Consider the following 26,372-nt stretch of genomic DNA (forward strand, 5'->3'; position numbering starts at 1 on the left):
CTGATGGACAGACATGTGTCTCTAGTTTGACTGATGGATAGACATGTGTCTCTAGTTTGACTGATGGACAGACATGTGTCTCCAGTTTGACTGATGTACAGACATGTGTCTCTAGTTTGACTGATGGACAGACATGTGTCTCTAGTTTGACTGATGGACAGACATGTGTCTCTAGTTTGACTGATGGACAGACATGTGTCTCTGGTTTGACCGATGGACAGACATGTGTCTCTAGTTTGAATGATGGACAGACATGTGTCTCTAGTTTGGCTGATGGACAGACATGTGTCTCTAGTTTGACTGATGACAGACATGTGTCTCTAGTTTGACTGATGGACAGACATGTGTCTCCAGTTTGACTGATGGACAGACATGTGTCTCTAGTTTGAATGATGGACAGACATGTGTCTCTAGTTTGACCGATGACAGACATGTGTCTCTAGTTTGACTGATGGACAGACATGTGTCTCTAATTTGAATGATGGACAGACATTTGTCTCTAGTTTGACTGATGGACAGACATGTGTCTCTAGTTTGACCGATAGACAGACATTTGTCTCTAGTTTGAATGATGGACAGACATGTGTCTCTGAATTGACTGATGGACAGACATGTGTCTCTAGTTTGACTGATGGACAAACATGTGTCTCTAGTTTGACTGATGGACGGACATGTGTCTCTAGTTTGAATGATGGACAGACATGTGTCTCTAGTTTGACTCGCTGAACACTTGGGTGTCGACTCGAGGGTTTGAGCTGAAGCTTCTACTTCTTCTTCATCTCAACATCTAATCTCTACAGCGTATAATCTCTTATTCATCTTGTTTTTTCTACTTCCTTCATTTCTCCCAGAGACCACATCAGATTAAAAACCCTGTAAACTGTGAAATGGAAAAGATATGTTTTCAAAATCACTCCCAAAAAAAAAAAAAAGAATCTCAACTAAAGTGTATTAAACCGAGTCGTCGGCGAACGTGGACACAGCAGCTGCGTCGCTCAATAGCTTCCTGTCGAGAACGTTACCTTAAAGCCCGGATCAACTGACGCTGACGGAGCGATGCTGGCAGACGACTCACTCTACAACCTTCAACTTGCTCGTCTTGGCAGCCAAATAAATGGATCGGTGTCTGGATGTATCGCGGCGGCTGGCATGTGTCGAGGATGAAGCATAACCCGTCGCCACAATAAAGACAAATGTTTTTCATCTGCTTTGCCCCAAATGTTCGGCGGCGCCGTCACATCTGCCCCGGAGACGCAGGATTCGCTCGGCGAGGTTCTGCTGGCTGGCGTTAGTCACGGCTGTTCAGAGCGAGGCAGGAATTAAGAGAATGTGACAGATAGTCAGGTAGACAGAAGAAGGATCTGCTTCCATTTTTCATCTTCCTTCGGGCTTCTTCGTCACGAGACCGTGTCCATGTTTGACAACTTCTTCTCTTTCTTTATCTCCGTCGCATCATGTCCTCCGTCCTTGTTCTCCTTCATCCATGTTCAGCACTGTTTGGAAAACTGTTCTTTGCAACACCATTGAATGACTTCAAAGTTGGTAGTCCTGGGTTGATGAAGCCTCGTGAAACAGTTGATGAGGTATCATGAAACAGTTTATGAGGTATCATGGAACAGTTAATGAGGTATCATGGAACATTGATTAGGTATCATAATACATTTGATGAGGTATCATGAAACAGTTTAGGAGGTATCATGACACATTGATGAGGTATCATGAAACATTGATGAGGTATCATGAAACATTGATGAGGTATCATAATACATTTGATGAGGTATCATGACACATTGATGAGGTATCATGGAACATTGATTAGGTATCATAATACATTTGATGAGGTATCATGAAACAGTTTAGGAGGTATCATGACACATTGATGAGGTATCATGAAACATTGATGAGGTATCATGAAACATTGATGAGGTATCATAATACATTTGATGAGGTATCATGACACATTGATGAGGTATCATGAAACAGTTAATGAGGTATCATGGAACATTGATTATGTATTATAATACATTTGATGAGGTATCATGAAACAGTTTATGAGGTATCATGAAACAGTTGATGATGTATCATGACAAATTGATGAGGTATCGTGAAACAGTTGATGAGGTATCATGAAACAGTTGATGAGGTATCATGAAACAGTTAATGAGGTATCATGGAACAGTTAATGAGGTATCATGGAACAGTTAATGAGGTATCATGGAACATTGATGAGGTATCATAATACAGTTGATGAGGAGCATGACACATTGATGAGGTATCATGAAACAGTTTATGAGGTATCGTGACAAATTGATGAGGTATCATGAAACAGTTGATGAGGTATCATGAAACAGTTAATGAGGTATCATGGAACAGTTAATGAGGTATCATGGAACATTGATGAGGTATCATAATACAGTTGATGAGGAGCATGACACATTGATGAGGTATCATAAAACAGTTGATGAGGAGCATGACACATTGATGAGGTATCATGAAACATTGATGAGGTATCATGAAACATTTGATAACATGAAACAATGTCTTACTTTTGAAGGACCACAAGATGGTAAAGCAGAGTGCCATCTAGTGGTCCTTCAAAGGGAAGAAACTGTCTCATGATACCTCAGTAGTAATATTCAATTATTCACAGCGTTTGTTTATTTTTGTGTTGCCATTAAACTTCTCTAGTCACTACGAACGGAAGAATCAAAGCCCGCAAGATTAGGTGATGACTGAGGACCAGAGGATACAGTGAGTCAAGCAGATCTGAAAGCCAACGTTTGGATTTTAGATTTTTCTAAACTATAAAAGGAAGGAATGAAAAAGTACTGAAGCAAAAACAAGATGAGTAAACGTAGAGTTAAATGTTCTAAATGTGGTAACATTGTTCTGACGATGGTCAGTGTTCTCTCGGGTTAGACTTCTTCATCACGCAGAGTGAGAGCAGTCGTTACGAGTCTCAGATCAGATCCAGAAGTCGATTGACAGAAACATCAGCTTCACGACTGCAGAGCTGCTGCTGAAAAGACCCTGAAGCCCCTCGTGGACCCGTGTGGCTGCTCTGATGACAGCGGTGCTGGTCGACCAATAGGACGCCACCGCTGTCAGGAAGACGAGCTGCCCCCCCGACGGCACCAGCTGTGCCCCCCCGACCGTCACTTAATCACTCCGGGAGGCAAAGATGGAGGGAGGAGGTTAGACTGGAGGAGGAAGAGTAACGAGGGACGAGTGGAGGACGGAGGACGAGGTGGTTCTGACGAGAGAAGACAATATTTTCTGCTGAGTTTAACTTTCATTCTCTGTTGAAGCTCCGGAGGAAACATGTGACTCATCATTTATATTTCATGTTGAAATGTCTTTTCTTTCCTTCGTTCCTGGGAAACAAACCTGGATCATGTCATATTAAAGATACTTTGTTACTGTAGTCAAACAATTTTCAACTAGAATCCAACAATTTTCAACTATAATCAAACAATTTTCAACTATAATCAAACAATTTTCAACTATAATCAAACAATTTTCAACGATAATAAAACAATTTTCAACGATAATCAAACAATTTTCAACTATAATCCAATAATTTTCAACTATAATCAAACATTTTCAACTATAATCAAACAATTTTTAACTATAATCAAACAATTTTCAACTATAATCAAACAATTTTCAACGATAATCAAACAATTTTCAACTATAATCCAATAATTTTCAACTATAATCAAACAATTTTCAACTATAATCAAACAATTTTCAACAATAATAAACAATTTTCAACTATAATAAACAATTTTCAACTATAATAAACAATTTTCAACTATAATCAAACTATTTTCAACTATAATCAAACAATTTTCAACTATAATCAAACAATTTTCAACGATAATAAACAATTTTCAACTATAATCAAATAATTTTCAACTATAATCAAACAATTTTCAACTATAATCAAACAATTTTCAACTATAATAAACAATTTTCAACTATAATAAACAATTTTCAACTATAATAAACAATTTTCAACTATAATCAAACTATTTTCAACTATAATCAAACAATTTTCAACTATAATCAAACAATTTTCAATGATAATCAAACAATTTTCAACTATAATCCAACAATTTTCAACTATAATCCAACAATTTTCAACGATAATCAAACAATTTTCAACTATAATCCAATAATTTTCAACAATAATCAAACAATTTTCAATGATAATCAAACAATTTTCAACTATAATCAAACAATTTTCAACTATAATCCAACAATTTTCAACTATAATCAAACAATTTTCAACTATAATCAAACAATTTTCAACTATAATCAAACAATTTTCAACGATAATCAAACGATTTTCAACGATAATAAACAATTTTCAACTATAATCAAATAATTTTCAACTATAATCAAACAATTTTCAACTATAATCAAACAATTTTCAACTATAATCAAACAATTTTCAACGATAATCAAACAATTTTCAACTATAATCAAACAATTTTCAACGATAATCAAACAATTTTCAACTATAATCAAACAATTTTCAATGATAATCAAACAATTTTCAACTATAATCAAACAATTTTCAACTATAATCAAACAATTTTCAACTATAATCAAACAATTTTCAACAATAATCAAACAATTTTCAACTATAATCAAACAATTTTCAACGATAATCAAACGATTTTCAACGATAATAAACAATTTTCAACTATAATCAAATAATTTTCAACTATAATCAAACAATTTTCAACTATAATCAAACAATTTTCAACTATAATCAAACAATTTTCAACTATAATAAACAATTTTCAACTATAATAAACAATTTTCAACTATAATCAAACTATTTTCAACTATAATCAAACAGATTTCAACTATAATAAACAATTTTCAACTATAATAAACAATTTTCAACTATAATCAAACAATTTTCAACTATAATCAAACAATTTTCAATGATAATCAAACAATTTTCAACTATAATCCAACAATTTTCAACTATAATCAAACAATTTTCAATGATAATCAAACATTTCCAACTATAATCAAACAATTTTCAACTATAATCAAACAATTTTCAACTATAATCAAACAATTTCCAACTATAATCAAACAATTTTCAACTATAATCAAACAATTTTCAACTTTAATCCAACAATTTTCAACTATAATCAAACAATTTTCAACTATAATCCAACAATTTTCAACTATAATCAAACAATTTTCAACTATAATCAAACAATTTTCAACTATAATCAAACAATTTTCAACTATAATCAAACAATTTTCAACTATAATCCAACAATTTTCAACTATAATCAAACATTTCCAACTATAATCCAACAATTTTCAACTATAATCAAACAATTTTCAACTATAATCAAACAATTTTCAACTATAATCAAACAATTTTCAACTATAATCAAACAATTTTTTACTATAATCAAACAATTTTCAACTATAATCAAACAATTTTCAACTATAATCAAACAATTTTCAACTATAATCAAACTATTTTTTACTATAATCAAACAATTTTCAACTGTAATCAAACAATTTTCAACTATAATCAAACAATTTTCAACTATAATCCAACAATTTTCAACTATAATCAAACAATTTTTAACTATAATCAAACAATTTTCAACTATAATCAAACAATTTTCAACTATAATCAAACAATTTTCAACTGTAATCAAACAATTTTCAACTATAATCAAACAATTTTCAATTATAATCAAACAATTTTCAACTATAATCAAACAATTTTCAACTATAATCCAACAATTTTCAACTATAATCAAACAATTTTCAACTATAATCAAACAATTTTCAACTGTAATCAAACAATTTTCAACTATAATCAAACAATTTTCAATTATAATCAAACAATTTTCAACTATAATCAAACAATTTTCAACTATAATCCAACAATTTTCAACTATAATCAAACAATTTTCAACTATAATTAAACAATTTCAACTATAATCAAACATTTTCAACTGTAATCAAACAATTTTAAACTATAATCAAACATTTTCAACTGTAATCAAACAATTTTAAACTATAATCAAACAATTTTCAGTTTATTTTCTGAAGCATGAACTGAACAGTGCGAGGATGATACACCATCACTAAACATTAAACACTAAACATTAAACACTAAACACTAAACACTAAACACTAAACACTAAACACTAAACTCAGCAGCTGTTGACTTGTCCGATGTTTCCCGTGGATCTGCTTCATGCTGCAGGTCAAGATCAGCTTAAGAAGCTTAATAAGAGTAAACAGGCTGAAGAAATCAAGGAAGTCAAGGAGCAAACATGAGTCTCAACGTCAAGCTTAAGTTCAGACTTTGTTAATAACTTTTAATTCCCTTCATCGGGATGAAGTCGAGCCTCAGAAGGTTTCGTCTCCAGTGCTGGAAACACTTGTTTCGTACAAACTTTTCACCTCATTTATAAAATATTTTCTATATAGAAATTAAAATAAATTTGTTTTGTCGTCATATTTGCTGGAAACTGTTTTTCATATTACTTTAAAAATATATATTTTAAAATATTTTTAAAATGATGTGTTAAGTCAAATCTTCTAGAAACAACATTTTTAACCAATTTTTTTAATACTTTCCTACTAAACTAAGCTCTCTACGCTTAATTGTTTATATTTTTATTTATATTGGTTAAAAAATTGACCTGCTTTTCTGCTGTAATCTGTCATGTTGATGTTTTTAAATATTGAAAAATATTCAAATGTGTTCTTTTCTTCGTGATGAACATGTTCAGTTGCTGCTCAGTATATTCTAAACAATAAGAGCTGGGATTTATCTGCCCAAGATTGTTGTTATGTAAAAGCAACACACACACATAGACACACACAGACACACACACATAGACACGCACAGACACACACACATAGACACGCACAGACACACACATAGACACACACAGACACACACACACACACAGACACGCACGTCTCAATAATGAGAGCGAAGCCAAGATGCAATAAACCTGCAGCAGACAAACAGCACTTTCTCTCACGTCCCTCATCGTCTCTCTTCTCTCTCAGCTCACACTCCTACAAAATTAAAGCTCTTTCTAATTCGAGCTCGTCCTGCGTCAGCATCTTCCTGCTGCTGCACCACTGTTGCACCACTGTTGCACCACTGTTGCACCTATGCTGCACCACTGTTGCACCTCTATTTGCACCTCTGCTGCACCACTATTGCACCACTGTTGCACTTCTGCTGCTCCACTGTTGCACCACTGTTGCACCTATGCTGCACCACTGTTGCACCTCTGTTGCACCACTGTTGCACCTATGCTGCACCACTGTTGCACCTCTATTTGCACCCCTGCTGCACCACTATTGCACCACTGTTGCACTTCTGCTGCATCACTCTTGCACCACTGTTGCACCTATGCTGCACCACTGTTGCACCTCTGCTGCACCACTGTTGCACCACTGCTGCACCTCTGCTGCATCACTGTTGCACCACTGTTGCACCACTGTTGCACCTCTGTTGCATCACTGTTGCACCACTGTTGCACCTATGCTGCACCACTGTTGCACCTCTATTTGCACCTCTGCTGCACCACTATTGCACCACTGTTGCACTTCTGCTGCTCCACTGTTGCACCACTGTTGCACCTATGCTGCACCACTGTTGCACCTCTGTTGCACCACTGTTGCACCTATGCTGCACCACTGTTGCACCTCTATTTGCACCTCTGCTGCACCACTATTGCACCACTGTTGCACTTCTGCTGCATCACTCTTGCACCACTGTTGCACCTATGCTGCACCACTGTTGCACCTCTGTTGCACCTCTGCTGCACCACTGTTGCACCACTGCTGCACCTCTGCTGCATCACTGTTTCACCACTGTTGCACCACTGTTGCACCTCTGTTGCATCACTGTTGCACCACTGTTGCACCTATGCTGCACCACTGTTGCACCTCTGCTGCACCACTATTGCACCACTGTTGCACCACTGTTGCACTTCTGCTGCTCCACTGTTGCACCACTGTTGCACCTATGCTGCACCACTGTTGCACCTCTGTTGCACCACTGTTGCACCTATGCTGCACCACTGTTGCACCTCTATTTGCACCTCTGCTGCACCACTATTGCACCACTGTTGCACTTCTGCTGCATCACTCTTGCACCACTGTTGCACCTATGCTGCACCACTGTTGCACCTCTGTTGCACCTCTGCTGCACCACTGTTGCACCACTGCTGCACCTCTGCTGCATCACTGTTGCACCACTGTTGCACCACTGTTGCACCTCTGTTGCATCACTGTTGCACCACTGTTGCACCTATGCTGCACCACTGTTGCACCTCTATTTGCACCTCTGCTGCACCACTATTGCACCACTGTTGCACTTCTGCTGCTCCACTGTTGCACCACTGTTGCACCTATGCTGCACCACTGTTGCACCTCTGTTGCACCACTGTTGCACCTATGCTGCACCACTGTTGCACCTCTGTTGCACCTCTGCTGCACCACTGTTGCACCTCTGTTGCACCTCTGTTGCATCACTCTTGCACCACTGTTGCACCTATGCTGCACCACTGTTGCACCTCTGTTGCACCTCTGCTGCACCACTGTTGCACTACTGCTGCACCTCTGCTGCATCACTGTTGCACCACTGTTGCACCACTGTTGCACCTATGTTGCATCACTGTTGCACCACTGTTGCACCTATGCTGCACCACTGTTGCACCTCTGTTGCACCTCTGCTGCACCACTGTTGCACCTATGCTGCACCACTGTTGCACCTCTGTTGCACCACTGTTGCACCTATGCTGCACCACTGTTGCACCTATGCTGCACCACTGTTGCACCACTGTTGCACCACTGTTGCACGTCTGCTGCACCACTGTTGCACCACTGTTGCACCTCTGCTGCATCACTGTTGCACCACTGTTGCACCTATGCTGCACCACTGTTGCACCTCTGTTGCACCACTGTTGCACCTATGCTGCACCTATGTTGCACCTCTGTTGCACCACTGTTGCACCACTGTTGCACCTATGCTGCACCACTGTTGCACCTCTGTTGCACCACTGTTGCACCTATGCTGCACCACTGTTGCACCTATGCTGCACCACTGTTGCACCTATGCTGCACCACTGTTGCACCTCTGTTGCACCACTGTTGCACCACTGTTGCACCTATGCTGCACCTCTGCTGCACCACTGTTGCACCACTGTTGCACTTCTGCTGCTCCACTGTTGCACCACTGTTGCACCTATGCTGCACCACTGTTGCACCTCTGTTGCACCACTGTTGCACCACTGTTGCACCTATGCTGCACCACTGTTGCACCTCTGTTGCACCTCTGCTGCACCACTGTTGCACCACTGTTGCACCTCTGCTGCATCACTGTTGCACCACTGTTGCACCTATGCTGCACCACTGTTGCACCTCTGTTGCACCTCTGTTGCACCTATGTTGCACCACTGTTGCACCACTGTTGCACCTCTGCTGCATCACTGTTGCACCACTGTTGCACCACTGTTGCACCTCTGCTGCACGACTGTTGCACCACTGTTGCACCTCTGCTGCATCACTGTTGCACCACTGTTGCACCTATGCTGCACCACTGTTGCACCTCTGTTGCACCTCTGCTGCACCACTGTTGCACCACTGTTGCACCTCTGCTGCATCACTGTTGCACCACTGTTGCACCTATGCTGCACCACTGTTGCACCTCTGTTGCACCACTGTTGCACCTATGCTGCACCTATGTTGCACCTCTGTTGCACCACTGTTGCACCTCTGTTGCACCACTGTTGCACCTCTGTTGCACCACTGTTGCACCTATGCTGCACCTATGTTGCACCTCTGTTGCACCACTGTTGCACCTCTGTTGCACCACTGTTGCACCACTGTTGCACCTCTGCTGCACTAAGCTAGCAATGATAATTCTACAAAAAAAAGTTTGTATTTTAGACACTTCCTTAGAGAAAGAGAGTTGCTGGTTCGCTTCCGTGTGCAGTTTCTTATGTTCCCACAGACCTCTAAACCGTGAGTGTGAGTGTGCGTTTGTGTGTCCTAATACAGGATGGCGGTCTGTTTAGGGGGTCTTGAGCCTCTTGCCCGGACTAGCTGGGATCCACTCCCGACCACTGCCACCCAAATACGGGAATCGCCTTCAGAAAATGACAACACAATCACACACGGGTGGGAGTAGGCTGCGGCGCAGACAATCAGCTACTAACAGGGATAGTGTCTTGCTCAACAACACAATGACACAGTCCAGAGATGGGATTGAACCCGCAAATTTGTAGGCCAAACACTCTACCGACTCAGATACATCTCCTGAAAAGATGGCGTCATGACGTGAAGTCAGTGACACGAAGTATACATGTGTCGCTGAATAACTTTCTTCCTCACAAAGGATTCCTCATTGACCGCAGAAGAACTTGTCAGCCAGCGTTAGCGTAGCTTTATTTATAGTCGGCTCTGGAGGTCCATGTTTTAAACATTAGACGCTGAGACACATCAGATCCCAGCTAACAGTCAGAGGAGTGTTTTTCAAAGATAAACATGGTTTAACAGTCGATGTTTTCATGTTTTTCATGGTCAGCAGAGACTTAGGAAAACTACTGACGATGACAGTGAAGACAGAAGTTATTAAGATCACATGAGCCTGAAATAATGAAAAGATAAAATCTAAATAATATTTGTAATTAAAAGTGTTTCAGTAAATTCAATAACAATGACTCACTTTTGTGGGATTCAAAAATTAATTGAAACTAGGAGTTTGTATTGTCAACATTATTTTACGTATCATGATACAGTGTCAATGATACAAAATATTGTGATACTGTAGTAACAACTATATATGTGTAGTATTGTCCAGTACTTGACTCTAGTGTTGTGATAGTGTAGTAACAAGTATATATGTGTAGTATTGTCCAGTACTTGACTCTGGTGTTGTGATAGTGTAGTAACAAGTACATATATGTAGTATTGTCCAGTACTTGACTCTGGTGTTGTGATAGTGTAGTAACAAGTATATATGTGTAGTATTGTCCAGTACTTGACTCTAGTGTTGTGATAGTGTAGTAACAAGTATATATGTGTAGTATTGTCCAGTACTTGACTCTGGTGTTGTGATAGTGTAGTAACCAGTATATATGTAAAGTATTGTCCGGTACTTGACTCTAGTGTTGTGATAGTGTAGTAACAAGGATATATGTGTGGTATTGTCCAGTACTTGACTCTGGTGTTGTGATAGTGTAGTAACAAGTACATATATGTGTAGTATTGTCCATTACTTGACTCTGGTGTTGTGATAGTGTAGTAACAAGTATATATGTGTAGTATTGTCCATTACTTGACTCTGGTGTTGTGATAGTGTAGTAACAAGTACATATATGTAGTATTGTCCAGTACTTGACTCTGGTGTTGTGATAGTGTAGTAACAAGTACATATATGTGTAGTATTGTCCATTACTTGACTCTGGTGTTGTGATAGTGTAGTAACAAGTACATATATGTGTAGTATTGTCCATTACTTGACTCTGGTGTTGTGATAGTGTAGTAACAAGTACATATATGTAGTATTGTCCAGTACTTGACTCTGGTGTTGTGATAGTGTAGTAACAAGTACATATATGTAGTATTGTCCAGTACTTGACTCTGGTGTTGTGATAGTGTAGTAACAAGTATATATGTGTAGTATTGTCCAGTACTTGACTCTGCTGGACTCACTGTATCCTCTCGTCCTCAGTCATCGCCGGTATCTCGCAGGATTTTATTCTCCCTCTAGCTGCGGAAGACCTAACAACTGCTGCCATCTAGAGGCTGGAGGTTTAATTGCAACAAAAAAAATGAACGAACCCAGTGAATATTTACGTGTAATTGTAAATAAAATATTTATTGAAATAAACCATAAAAGAACTATGATTAAAAAATATGTTAAGCCAAAAAATATATAATTGTATTTTATAAAGTTGTGAATATCAATAAAGTATTGTGAAAAATATATACAGTATATATTGTGATATATCTGTTTATCGAAATTTAATGAAAACTTAAATTAAAATACTTTATAAGTTTTATTACCGACGACAGAAGTTCACCTGATTCACTGCAGACATGAGCCGAGGAAGCAGACGCACACACATACACACACACACACACACACACACACACACACACACACACACACACACACACACACACACACACACACACACACACACACACACACACACACACACACACACACACACACACACACACACACACACACACACACACACACACTCACCAGTGATTCAGTGTGACCGCCGGAGGAGAGTGTGTTATTGTCTTGGACGTGGTTTCGTAATGTCTTCTTGACGGTCTATTGTCAACAAGGTCTCATTTGCACTGACTAACTGTGAGATGGTTCCAGGCAGACGGACTCGTTAATGCAGCGACGAGCTTATGTAAGTCACTTCCTGTCATTACCGTCGGAGGAGAGAACCAGAAGAGAGTCGACGAGTAACTTCTCTTCCTGAGCAGAGACGCCGACGGTTCTGGGGACGGATTGACGCGGCGGGTCTAAAGGAACTGTCGTCCCGGTACCAAGATCCTTCTCTTGACCCCGGGACTCTGGCTCGACCCCGGGACTCTGGGTCGACCCCAGGACTCCGGCTCGACCCCTGCTTCACGACTGCAGAACCATCGCGAAGCACTTGCTGTACATTTGTATGAAGCAGTTCTTGCTGAAAACACTGATGGTTCCTCTCAGCGTGTAGACAAAACACCATGAATAATAAATGAAGGTTTGCTGGAGTTTGAAGAAAGAAACACGAGCGTCGAACAGAATCTATGGATCAAGAGTCTTAACAGCATCTGTTCATTAAAGCGACAGAATCATTAGTTACTGTGTATTTATCAGTTCATCAGAAGTTTTATATTATTTCCTGGTGAATAAATCATTAGATTTATTAATTTAATGTTGGACAATCTTCATCACTAGGAGTGTGTAGTGTTAAGAAAATGTCCATACAATACGTATCAATATACAGTGTAAACATTACAATACATGTTGTGATACTGTAGTAACAAGTATATATATGTAGTATTGTCCAGTACTTGACTCTGGTGTTGTGATACTGTAGTAACAAGTATATATATATGTAGTATTGTCCAGTACTTGACTCTGGTGTTGTGATAGTGTAGTAACAAGTATATATGTCTAGTATTGTCGAGTACTTGACTCTGGTGTTGTGATAGTGCAGTAACAAGTATATATGTGTAGTATTGTCCAGTACTTGACTCTGGTGTTGTGATAGTGTAGTAACAAGTATATATGTCTAATATTGTCGAGTACTTGACTCTGGTGTTGTGATAGTGTAGTAACAAGTATATATGTGTAGTATTGTCGAGTACTTGACTCTGGTGTTGTGATAGTGTAGTAAAAAGTATATAAGTGTAGTATTGTCAAGTACTTGACTCTGGTGTTGTGATAGTGAAGTAACAAGCATATATGTGTAGTATGATCCAGTACTTGACTCTGGTGTTGTGATAGTGTAGTAACAAGCATATATGTGTAGTATTCTCCAGTACTTGACTCTGGTGTTGTAGTATTTACAGACCACATGACTCTTGACGAAGTCGTAACTGCTTACATTTGTTTTTCAAACCAAAATATGTCCAAACATCAGCTTTAAAAGCTGCTGGACTCACTGTATCCTCTTGTCCTCAGTCATCATCAGGATCTCGCAGGATTTCATTCTTCGCGTTTGAAGCTAACTTAATTTCATGTTTCATTTAGCACATTAACTAACATAGCTAGCTATTATCTTTATGAGACAGCAGGGGGCAGTAGCATTCTTTTGCTTTCTGGCAAAACATACCAGCAAAAAACTTCAACTTATTAGTGGATCCAGATGGTTATTCTAAACATCACCAAACCTCCTCACACCAGGTGAGCTAACGTTGGCTAACTCTGGACCTGACACCGAGACACGGTGAACACAACTTTCTGTGGCTGAAAAATAAAATATTCAATCAAATATATCTAAAAACCCACGTGCATTATGGGAGATAAACCCAGGAATAAATCCGAGCGGGACAATGAGGAACATGCAGCGACGAGAACAGCAGGACGGCTGATGTGTGACAGCAAAGAGATGAAACGTGGAGCGACGGAGGGATGGAGGGATGGAGGGAGGACGAGAATGGAAAAATATATACTTTCTAAAAACACACTGCCGAGTCGTGGACCTGCAAACGCCTTATCGGGAACCAAAACAGCGCTGAATTATTCAGCAGGTGCAGGAGGACGAGGCTCCAGAGGAGGTTGCGGTGACGAGGAACTTTCTAACGTCTCCACAAACACTGAGTCGTAGAAGATTCCAGCGACACGTGGTTCCCGGAGGAAGGAGATAAAAACATGTTAACATTTTATTCTCGTGCTCTTCCAGGAGATTGTAGTTTTCTCTACGTGAGGGCTTTACTCCGGGTACTCTGGTTTCCTCCCACCATCCAAAGACACGCAGAGGTTGGTGAGGAACTCGAAGTTGTCTGTGTCGTGAGTGTAAGAATGGTTGTGTGTCTCTGTGTGTACTGAGGTCCTGTTCAGAGTGTCCCTCGCCTCTTACCCAGAGTAGCTGGGATTGACTGACAAGTACAGATGCAAGAAAATATCATTAAAATATAGCAATGATTTTCACGATGACATATCGATTATTCAAAAGCTGTGGTTTACGTTCAGAAAAAATCTTTAAAATCCTTTTTTATTTTTATCAATTTCTTGTTTATATTTCAATAAAATGTATATCAATATTTTATTGTTTTTATTTACAATTAACATGCAAATATTCATGACTATTGTTCATTTTTGTGTTGCAGTCGAACTTCACCTCCGCAGCTGAAGAAACAATAAGATCCTGGTGATGACTGAGGATGAGAGGATACAGTAAACTTTTACTAGTTGAATTAGCAAATAAGGGCTGATGCTCAAACACTTACTTGTTCTCGTCGTTTCCTATCTTTCATTTCTTGTTGTTTATATTGTAATTGTTTCTTTATCAAATTAAAATATTTTTAATTATAACTTACATTACGTTCGAATATTCACGCTGTTTGTTCTTTTTTTTTCCTTGCAATTACACTTTTGGCATTACGGTCGTTACGTCCTCCGCAGCTAAAGGAAAAATAAAATCCTGCGAGATGACTGAGGACGAGAGGATACAGTGAGTCCAGCAGCTTTTAAAGCTGATGTTTGGACATATTTTGGTTTGAAAACAAATGAAAGCAGTTACGACTTCATCAAGAGTCATGTGGTCTGTAAATACTACAACACCAGAGTCAAGTACTGGACAATACTACACATATATACTTGTTACTACACTATCACAACACCAGAGTCAAGTACTGGACAATACTACACATATATCCTTGTTACTACACTATCACAACACCAGAGTCAAGTACTGGACAATAATACACATATATACTTGTTACTACACTATCACAACACCAGAGTCAAGTACTGGACAATACTACACATATATCCTTGTTACTACACTATCACAACACCAGAGTCAAGTACTGGACAATACTACACATATATCCTTGTTACTACACTATCACAACACCAGAGTCAAGTACTGGACAATACTACACATATATACTTGTTACTACACTATCACAACACCAGAGTCAAGTACTGGACAATACTACACATATATCCTTGTTACTACACTATCACAACACCAGAGTCAAGTACTGGACAATACTACACATACATACTTGTTACTACACTATTACAACACCAGAGTCAAGTACTGGACAATACTACACATATATACTTGTTACTACACTATCACAACACCAGAGTCAAGTACTGGACAATACTACACATATATCCTTGTTACTACACTATCACAACACCAGAGTCAAGTACTGGACAATACTACACATATATACTTGTCATACAGTATCACTATTTATCGTGAAAACAAATGAATGCAGTTACGACTTCGTCAAGAGTTGAGTACACAACAATACTACACATATACTTGTTTCTACAGTATCAAAAAAATATTCCGTCGTCCTATCGCCGGATTCCTAAAATACACACTTTTACCGATAATGAAAACGGCGAAGCGGAGACTTCCCGATGAGGCAACACACTGCAAACAACTTTTCTCTCTCCGTCCTCGTCTCTCCGTCCTCGCGGCTGTTGTGCTCTTTTAAATAATTGCTCATGTGAGCGTTCGCACTACCTGCAGCGATGAGACACTCAGATCTCAACACGATGGTCACTCGCTCGCCTGCACACACAATCCTATTTGCTACATGAATAAAAATGATCGCCTCGGATCGACGTGGACTCACGACTGTTGGGTTGCGAGGCTGTCATTAGAGGGTCTCCCGGGGGGCCGCCATGTCCCCCTGGATTTAGCTCCGGTCAGTCCGGCTCTCGAGCTCAACCCAACACTTGAAGTTTATTCACGTGTTGTTAACCAAAATATGTCCAAATATCAGCTTTAAAAGCTGCTGGACTCACTGTATCCTCTCGTCCTCAGTTGTAACTACTTTCATTTGTTTTCAAACCAAAATATGTCCAAATATCAGCTTTAAAAGCTGCTGGACTCACTGTATCCTCTCGTCCTCAGTTGTAACTACTTTCATTTGTTTGCAAACCAAAATATGTCCTAACATCAGCTTTAAATGATGCTGGACTCACTGTATCCTCTCGTCCTCAGTTGTAACTGCTTCCATTTATTTTCAAACTAAAATATGTCCAAATATCACTTTTAAAAGCTGCTCGACTCACTGTATCCTCTCGTCCTCAGTTGTAACTGCTTCCATTATTTTTGTAACCAAAATATGTCCAAAGATCAGCTTTAAAAGCTGCTGGACTCACTGTATCCTCTGGTCCTCAGTTCTAACTGCTTCTATTATTTTTCAAACTAAAATATGTCCAAACATCAGCTTTAAAAGCGGCTGGACTCACTGTATCCTCTCATCCTCAGTCATCGCCGGGATGTTGCCGGATTTCATTGTCCCTTTAGCTGCAGAGAATGTAATGATTGCTGCCATCTAGTGGACAGAAGTCTTATTGAAACACAAACGCTGTGAGTTATAATTAAAAAAAGTGTATTATATACAAATAACACAAATATTATTGAATAATAAACAGTAAAAAAAATACGATAAATAGTCAAAATGTGATTGAAATATAAATGTATAAATAGTGATGTTGAATATGATGATAGTATCTTGAATTATATTTTAGTGTATCCATGTTTTCTTACATCTACTCATTAGCAGCTCTGGACCATCAACCGGTGCTTCTGGGAAAAAAGAGGCGTCGATGGACGACCTTGAGTTCAGGCGCGAGGAGGAATTCAAAGGTTGTGGAAAATGTCGAACCGTCACGTGTGGATGGAATTAATTACCCATAATCCCGCGTTGAGGCGTCGTCGTAACAGAGGTAAAAACTGATGATTCGTGACGATACGCTGCTGCTGCTCGAGCCGAATATGTACCGTGACTGATCTTCATGAGACGCTCGTGAACATGTGAGTTTAATCTGAATAAACAACAATAAACAATAACATTTAGTTCCTCTTAGTAACACTAAAGTATAACTGTTTAATTTACACTTGTCTACACTTTTATTTCAGCCATTTTTAAACATGATACGAAAACACAAACCTGTATAATTCGTCTAACTTGTTATTTGTGTTTTCAAAAACAAGGAAGAAGAAGAATCGTTCATAGATGAGTCGGAAAATGGTTGAAAAAAACGTTTGTTACTAAAAACAAAACACCTTTTTTCATCATTTTCTTTAAAGAATATTAAATAAAATACATCTTGTTTCTGTCAAAACCACAATAAGAATCTTCAGACGTGAAACAAATGGACTCAATGAACTTGTGATCAAACCTAGAATCAATGTCTTCGATGAAGAGACACAAGTTTGTTTCTACTTGGTTTTTTCATCGTCTACTGACAGCTATGTGTGTGTTTAGTGTGTAGGAATGATTGACAACTTAAACACTTCATGATAAAAAACAAAACAAAAATATCAATTTTTTCAGTTGATATTTCTCCATGTAAGACTTTATGATTTTGATAGTTTTGATGATCAATTAAATCAAAAACAATCATTTTGTGAATTAAAATATGATCAGTTTGTGTCATGTGATTTAGAGAAAAATTAAACATGATAAAAATACAATAAAACATCTTTGACATGATTTTTTTTTAACTAACAAATGATGGAAAAAAAATCTGTTACATGGTTAAAAAAATAAAAAGGTTTCATGTTAAATAAAATGTTAAAGTCACATGATAAAAAAAATGTCCCATGATAAGAAAACTGTAAGAAATCTTATTTTTCCAAATACAAATTACCTCATTTTAATTAATTAATTATTGTTTTATTCACATTAATTAAAATAAATTGTAATGATAATAAAGTGTAACCTTATTTTTAAAAATGACGCATGATAAAAAAAATGATCACATGATTTTATGTTTGAATCTTTAACATGTAAAAACTGTCACATGATGGAAACAATCCTATGATAAAAACCGTGTTACTTAATAAAAGCTGTCACATGATTAAATACTTTCACATGATTAAAAAGAAAAATATGTCACATGATAAAAAACAAAAACCTGTGACATGATTAAAAAAAACCTCACATGATTAAAAAAAGAAAAACCAATGACATGATTAAAAAAACCTGACATGATAAAAAAGAAAAACCTTTGACATGATTAAAAAAAAACTCACATGATAAAAAAAGAAAAACCTGTGACATGATTAAAAAAAAACTCACATGATAAAAAAAAAGAAAAACCTGTGACATGATAAAAAAAAGAAAAACCTGTGACATGATAAAAAAGAAAAACATGTGACATGATTAAAAAAAACCATGACATGATAAAAAATAAAAACCTATGACATGATAAAAAAGAAAAACCTGTGACATGATAAAAAAGAAATACCCGTGACATGATAAAAAAGAAATACCCGTGACATGATAAAAAACAAAAACCCATGACATGATTAAAAAAAACCATGACATGATAAAAAATAAAAACCTATGACATGATAAAAAAGAAAAACCTGTGACATGATAAAAAATAAATACCCGTGACATGATAAAAAAAGAAAAACCTGTGACATGATAAAAAAGAAATACCCGTGACATGATAAAAAAAGAAAAACCTGTGACATGATAAAAAAGAAAAACCTGTGACATGATAAAAAAGAAATACCAGTGACATGATAAAAAACAAAAACCTGTATCATGATAAAAAAGAAAAACCCATGACATGATAAAAAACCTGTGAGATGATAAAAGATGGCTGATTCATTCTTGTCAGTAATTGGATAATTAATTGGAGATTAACACGTGACCCAGGCGTTAATACAACATTCATCTGGCGATACATTTCAAGAATGATTTTAGGAAGTGAAATATTTCACATTACAGCGAGTACTGACTACACAGCTGTGGGCCGGGCAGACTCCAGCAACGGAAGGACAAGGAGGGGGTTTTAAAATCCAGCTTCAAAGAGAAACAAAGCTTCGGCAGCTTCCCAGCGCCGCAGAAAGAGCCAATCAGCCTGCCAGGCCTCTCGCTCTCGGGAAGCAGCCAAGCACACGGATCGAGCGGGGAGAGAAGGCAGCAGTTTTCATTACACAAAAAACACTTATCCTCCATTTTTTTCATCCGTGCGCGGCGAGAGATACGAAAGGCTGAAGGTGACGACCACGACCTGCTCGACATTCTGGGTTTGATGAGCGACAACAAGGAAGTTGTCGGAACCAGATATGAAGCATCACATGTGTGTTAGTGGGTGAGCGACCCGACCCGGAGATTAAGTATAAGCTGGTCTGCTTTAAGCTCTCGCCATCCACACACTGGCACACACACTCACACACACACACTGGCACACACACTCACACACACACACACTGGCACACACACACACACACACACACACACATTAATATGAAGATCCCGCTCAGACCAGGAACCACCAACGGAGATGAAATCTGACCGAGTCAGCAAAATATCTGGTTTTATTACTATATAATCATTTATTTAACAATACACAATTGATATAAAATCAGTATTGTGTACGTGTTTCTTTTCTTTACTGGCTTTCAATCGTATTAAGAAAGATTTCATACTTTACCAAAGTGTATAATTAAAAATAACATGTTAATATTCATGCTTTTTTATTCTATTTCTGTGTTGTAATTATGTTTTTCCAGCCACTAGAAGGAAGCAGTCGTTCGACCACAGCAGCTAAAGGAACAATGAAATACCGCGGGATTCCGGTGATGACTGAGGACGAGAGGATACAGTGAATCCAGTAGCTTTTAAAGCTGATGTTTGACAGTTCAATAACAATTTACATGCAAATATTCATTGCATTTGTTCGTTTTGTGTTGCAAATAAAGTACTGACCTCTAACGGAAGATCAAAATCCTGTGACATCACTGCAAGATGACTGAGGACAAGAGGATACAGTGAGTCCAGCAGCTTTTAAAGCTGATGTTTGGACATATTTTGTTTTGAAAACAAATTAAATCAGTTACGACTTCATCAAGAGTCATGTGGTCTGTAAATACTACAACACCAGAGTCAAGTACTGGACAATACTACACATGTATACTTGTTACTACACTATCACAACACCAGAGTACAGTACTGGACAATACTACACATATATACTTGTTACTACACTATCACAACACCAGAGTACAGTACTGGACAATACTACACATATATACTTGTTAGTACACTATCACAACACCAGAGTCAAGTACCCGACAATACTACACATATATCCTTGTTACTAGAGTATCACAATGTATCGTATGCGTTGACCCTGTATCGTGATACGTATCGTATCGCCACATTCTTGCCAACACAAATCCCTGTTATCGATGAAAAGTTGTATTAGTCGATTAGAAAGTTTCATTAAAAGATGATACATTTGTATATACTCTCGTAGTGTGTGTATCAAATGGAAATATTTTTATTTTTAATTACAATTTACATGCAAATATTAACCCCGTTTTTTTCATTTTTCACTGCAATTACACTTTTGGCATTTCGGTCATTACGTCCTCCGCAGCTAAAGGAAGAATGAGATCCTGGTGATGACTGAGGATGAGAGGATACATTGAGTCCAGCAGCTTTTAAAGCTGACGTTTGGACATATTTTGGTTTGAAAACTTATATTTATCTTAAAATACATATGAATCATTTTTCTAGTAAATCCATGTTGTGTCATTAGCGTAAACTCACATATCGTCACATATCTTAAATGAAACGACACAAACACATTCGTCCAATAAAACACAATTACGACGACAATAAACATGTCAAACATACGTCTGCATGATCGTGTAATAAATCTGTATTCAAAACTCTCAAATCAGCCGATTAAGGATCATTTACTCGTAAAAAATCATTGTACAAAAAACAATATTCAAGACGTAGAAATGTCCAACAACGAGACGACAATCTGTCGCACATTCAACTGATCCTTGAGCTTCAACAATTACAATAAAAGCGGCAATAAAACTTGTTTTTAGGGTCAAAACGTACTTTAAAAAATAAAAATTCAACTAAAATCAACATGTTTTATTAATAAACACAAATTAATTATTGTCAAAAACACTTAAAAAAAAGGTATGCTTAAGTTGCATTTATTCATTAAAAGATTGAGACATTTTCCTCATGTACATGTAGTAGTACATAAATATATGTGTACAAAGGAGGTATTGTACACAAAACCTCCTTTTAGAAACTTTTTACCAATTTGAATTCAAAATTTTTTTTTTTTTAAGAATTCTTGAAAATACTCGTAGCTTAATTGCTAACCTAGCAAGAACGTTAGCTTGAATGCTAACATTAATTAAAATAAAACTTTTGAAAATAAATTTCAGTTAAATATATATTGATTTCTGTGAACAATAATAAACTATTGAGCATAAATAAATGAATAAAGACAAATCATTAAAACATTATACGCAGGGTCGGTTCATATTTCGTTGTTAAAAAACTAAAAGAACTTTAACAAAATAAATACAAGAGTCGCAGTATTTTCGCTGATGTGTGTGTGTTTGAGTGTGTGTGTGTGTGTGTGTGTGTGTGTGTGTGTGTGTGTGTGTGTGTGTGTGTGTGTGTGTTTGAGTGTGTGTGTGTGTGTGTTCAGTGTGAAGGTTTATGAAATTACCTGTCGAACAAAACTTTGACGCATCATTTTTTGGCGCGTACTAACAAACACGTGATCCGTCTTTATTCTTCCCAAACTGCACTGCGGCAGCAACACTTACTACATATTTGACGTATAGTTGGTTATTTTCTCGTCACGTGACACGAGAGAAAGTCTTACCTCGCCGGAACATGTTGTCAGCGGAACCTTCTCTTCTAGCGGACTCTCATCCTTCCGGGGCTCGGTTCTGGTTCTGCGGGTCCAGCGCCTTCAACTCTGGTCCTGGGTCACGTGGGAGTCACGTCACTCAAACATCCAGACTTTCGTTTTTCTTCGTACTTTTTCTCCGGAGTTTTCCGAGAAGTGCGGCTCAGTCAGTCCTGCTGCCGCCGCGAGGAGAGAGTGATGAAGGAGCGTCTTCTCTCTCTCTCTCCATCCTCCTCCTCCTCCTCCTCTCTCTCTCTCTCCCTCTCTCTCTCTCCCTCTCTCTCTCTCTCACACACACACACACACGCTGGCTCTCTCACGCCCTTTTTTCTATTTAACCTCTTCTTTCGTTCTGTTTATACCTTCAATTTATATTTAGAATTCAAATAAAAAGAAGATAAAAAGAAGAAAACGTGAAATATTGACATTTTTTTATTTTTGGTTTATTGTGTTTGTTCATTGAATTACATTATTTATACCAACTTTAGTATACAGGTCACTTATTTATATTGTTTATTTTATTGTATTTATTATAGAAGTAATAAATACAATAAAAGTCAGTTCAAGTTTTGAATTTAATATAAAAAAGGTTAGATTAGAGTTAAAAATAAATAAATAATGTCTTATTTCATTTTTGTACTATTTTATAAATTGATTTTAAATCTTTTTTTGTGAATCTTTACTTACAGCACCACTTTATTTTACTTTTAAGCAAAAACATAGTTTAGTTTGATTTATATAATAGTAAAAACAATGAATTAAAATGTATTTAATTCTCGTTTTGCTTAGTTTTCTTGTATCCACTTTAATTCAAAACTAGTTTGTAAAGTAACTGAAATAAACGTCCAAGAATTCTTGAAAACACACGTAGCTTATTTGCTAATTACTTAATTAGCTTGAAAGCTAACATACATTAAAATAGTACTTTTTAAATTATTTTTAGTGAAATATATTTGATTTTCTCTGAACAAAAACTTTAACTTTTAGAAAATAGTTAATTCATCAAATTAAACTTGTTTTTTAAACATGTTTTGAGCTTTTATGTTGATGTATTTATTTTAATCTTGACTAAACTAATACAATTAGCTCTTAAAATAAAATGAAATGAAACAAACAGTTATGTTTGTTAAGTGTATCTTTATTTAAATGTAAACATGTTTCAAACAGTGAGTCAAAAATGCGAACTTGAATTATTATAATATATGTGGATTTTTTTTAAATAATGTGTCATTTTTCATTTTATTTTAATATTAATTTAGTATGAAATGTGAGACTTTTTTGTTTAATTAAAGGTTAAATGAAAAAAACAAAAATATATATATATATAACTAGTGAAGCTGGTCGGCCCCTCACTGCACACCCGGATCATAAGGTGGCCCCCGAGGACCAATGAATCCCCCCGACCTCTCAAAGCAATTATCAACTCACACAAACACTTAGACTCCCGAGTCACCTGTTAGGATATTAGAAGAACATGATGATGAAGCAGCTGCTGAGTTACTCCCAGCATGCATCAGCTGCTGAGTTACTCCCAGCATGCATCAGCTGCCTCTCTTAAGGCTGAGATGGTTCACGTCACGCAGGAACTCATTTGTTGGATCTAATAGAGATGTAAACTCAAGAGAAACAAACAAACCTGAAGAAGAGGGAGGGAGGGAGGGAGGGAGGGAGAGAGAGAGAGAGAGAGAGAGAGGGAGAGAGAGAGAGAGAGAGAAGATGTTTGTTTGTTTCACTATTTACTCTCTCAAGGACAGGAAGCGTAAAGTCAAAGTGAAACCACACAAAACAAACTCAAACAATAAAATCAATCATTAAATCAAATGTTAATCTTTTGATCTGGGATCAAAAAAAATTCTACTGTTATCATATATATATATATATATATCATTTTCAACTATAATCAAACTATTTTCAACTAAAATCAAACAATTTTCCACTAAAATCAAATAATTTTCAACTAAAATCAAACAGTTTTCAACGATAATCAAACAATTTTCAACTATAATCAAACAATTTTTAACTTTAATCAAACAATTTTTAACTATAATCAAACAATTTTCAACTATAATCAAACATTTTCAACTAAAATCAAACCATTTTCAACTATAATAAAACAATTTTCAACCATAATCAAACTATTTTCAACTATAATCAAACAATTTTCAACTATAATCAAACAATTTTCAACTATAATCAAACAATTTTCAACTATAATCAAACATTTTCAACTATAATCAAACTATTTTCCACTAAAATCAAATCATTTTCCACTAAAATCAAACAGTTTTCAACTATAATCAAACAATTTTTAACTTTAATCAAACAATTTTTAACTATAATCAAACATTTTTAACTAAAATCAAACCATTTTCAACTATAATTAAACAATTTTTTACTATAATAAAACAATTTTCAACTATAATCAAACAATTTTCAACTATAATCAAACATTTTCAACTATAATCAAACTATTTTCCACTAAAATCAAATAATTTTCCATTAAAATCAAACAGTTTTCAACTATAATCAAACAATTTTTAACTTTAATCAAACAATTTTTAACTATAATCAAACATTTTTAACTAAAATCAAACCATTTTCAACTATAATTAAACAATTTTTTACTATAATCAAACAATTTTAAACTACAATCAAACATTTTAAACTACAATCAAACTATTTTCCACTAAAATCAAATAATTTTCCACTAAAATCAAACAGTTTTCAACTATAATCAAACAATTTTCAACTTTAATCAAACAATTTTTAACTATAATCAAACAATTTTCAACTGTAATCAAACAATTTTAACTATAATTTAACAATTTTTAACGATAATAAACAATTTTCAACTATAATCAAACAATTTTCAACTTTAATCAAACAATTTTCAACTATAATCAAACAATTTTTAACTATAATCAAACAATTTTCAACTTTAATCAAACAATTTTTAACTATAATCAAACAATTTTCAACTATAATAAACATTTTTCAACTATAATCAAACAATTTTCAACGATAATAAACAATTTTCAACTATAATCAAACAATTTTCAACGATAATAAACATTTTTCAACTATAATCAAACAATTTTCAACTATAATCAACAATTTTCAACTATAATCAAACAATTTTCAACTATAATCAACAATTTTCAACTATAATCAAACAATTTTCAAATATAATCAAACAATTTTCAACTATAATCAACAATTTTCCACTAAAATCAAACAGTTTTCAACTATAATCAAACAATTTTTAACTTTAATCAAACAATTTTTAACTATAATCAAACAATTTTCAACTATAATCAAACAATTTTCAACTATAATCAAACAATTTTCAACTATAATCAAACAATTTTCAACTATAATCAACAATTTTCAACTATAATCAAACAATTTTCAACTATAATCAAACAATTTTCAACTATAATCAACAATTTTCCACTAAAATCAAACAGTTTTCAACTATAATCAAACAATTTTTAACTTTAATCAAACAATTTTTAACTATAATCAAACATTTTCAACTAAAATCAAACCATTTTCAACTATAATTAAACGATTTTCAACTATAATTAAACCATTTTCAACTTTAATCAAACAATTTTCAACTTTAATCAAACAATTTTCAACTATAATCAAACAATTTTTAACTATAATCAACAATTTTCAACTATAATCAAACAATTTTCAACTATAATGAACAATTTTCAACTATAATCAAACAATTTTCAACTATAATCAAACAATTTTCAAAGATAATAAACAATTTTCAACTATAATCAAACAATTTTCAACGATAATAAACAATTTTCAACTATAATCAAACAATTTTCAACGATAATAAACATTTTTCAACTATAATCAAACAATTTTCAACTATAATCAACAATTTTCAACTATAATCAAACAATTTTCAACTATAATC

General features: G+C 35.9%; 1 protein-coding gene across 1 annotated transcript in view; it reads right to left on the bottom strand.

Annotated features, from left to right (window-relative positions):
- rtn4rl1a (reticulon 4 receptor-like 1a) overlaps positions 1-22,624 on the bottom strand; it is a 70,126-nt gene extending 47,502 nt beyond the window's left edge. Inside the window, exon 1 of the mRNA XM_087807248.1 lies at positions 22,409-22,624. Coding sequence (XP_087663374.1) covers positions 22,409-22,421 — 13 coding nt within the window. The 5' untranslated portion in view covers positions 22,422-22,624. The remainder of the gene's footprint in view (positions 1-22,408) is intronic.
- Positions 22,625-26,372: the final 3,748 nt, after the last annotated feature.

The sequence above is a fragment of the Callionymus lyra genome, chromosome 14 (genome assembly GCF_982586985.1).
Source record: "Callionymus lyra chromosome 14, fCalLyr1.hap1.1, whole genome shotgun sequence".
NCBI classification, from domain to species: domain Eukaryota; kingdom Metazoa; phylum Chordata; class Actinopteri; order Syngnathiformes; family Callionymidae; genus Callionymus; species Callionymus lyra.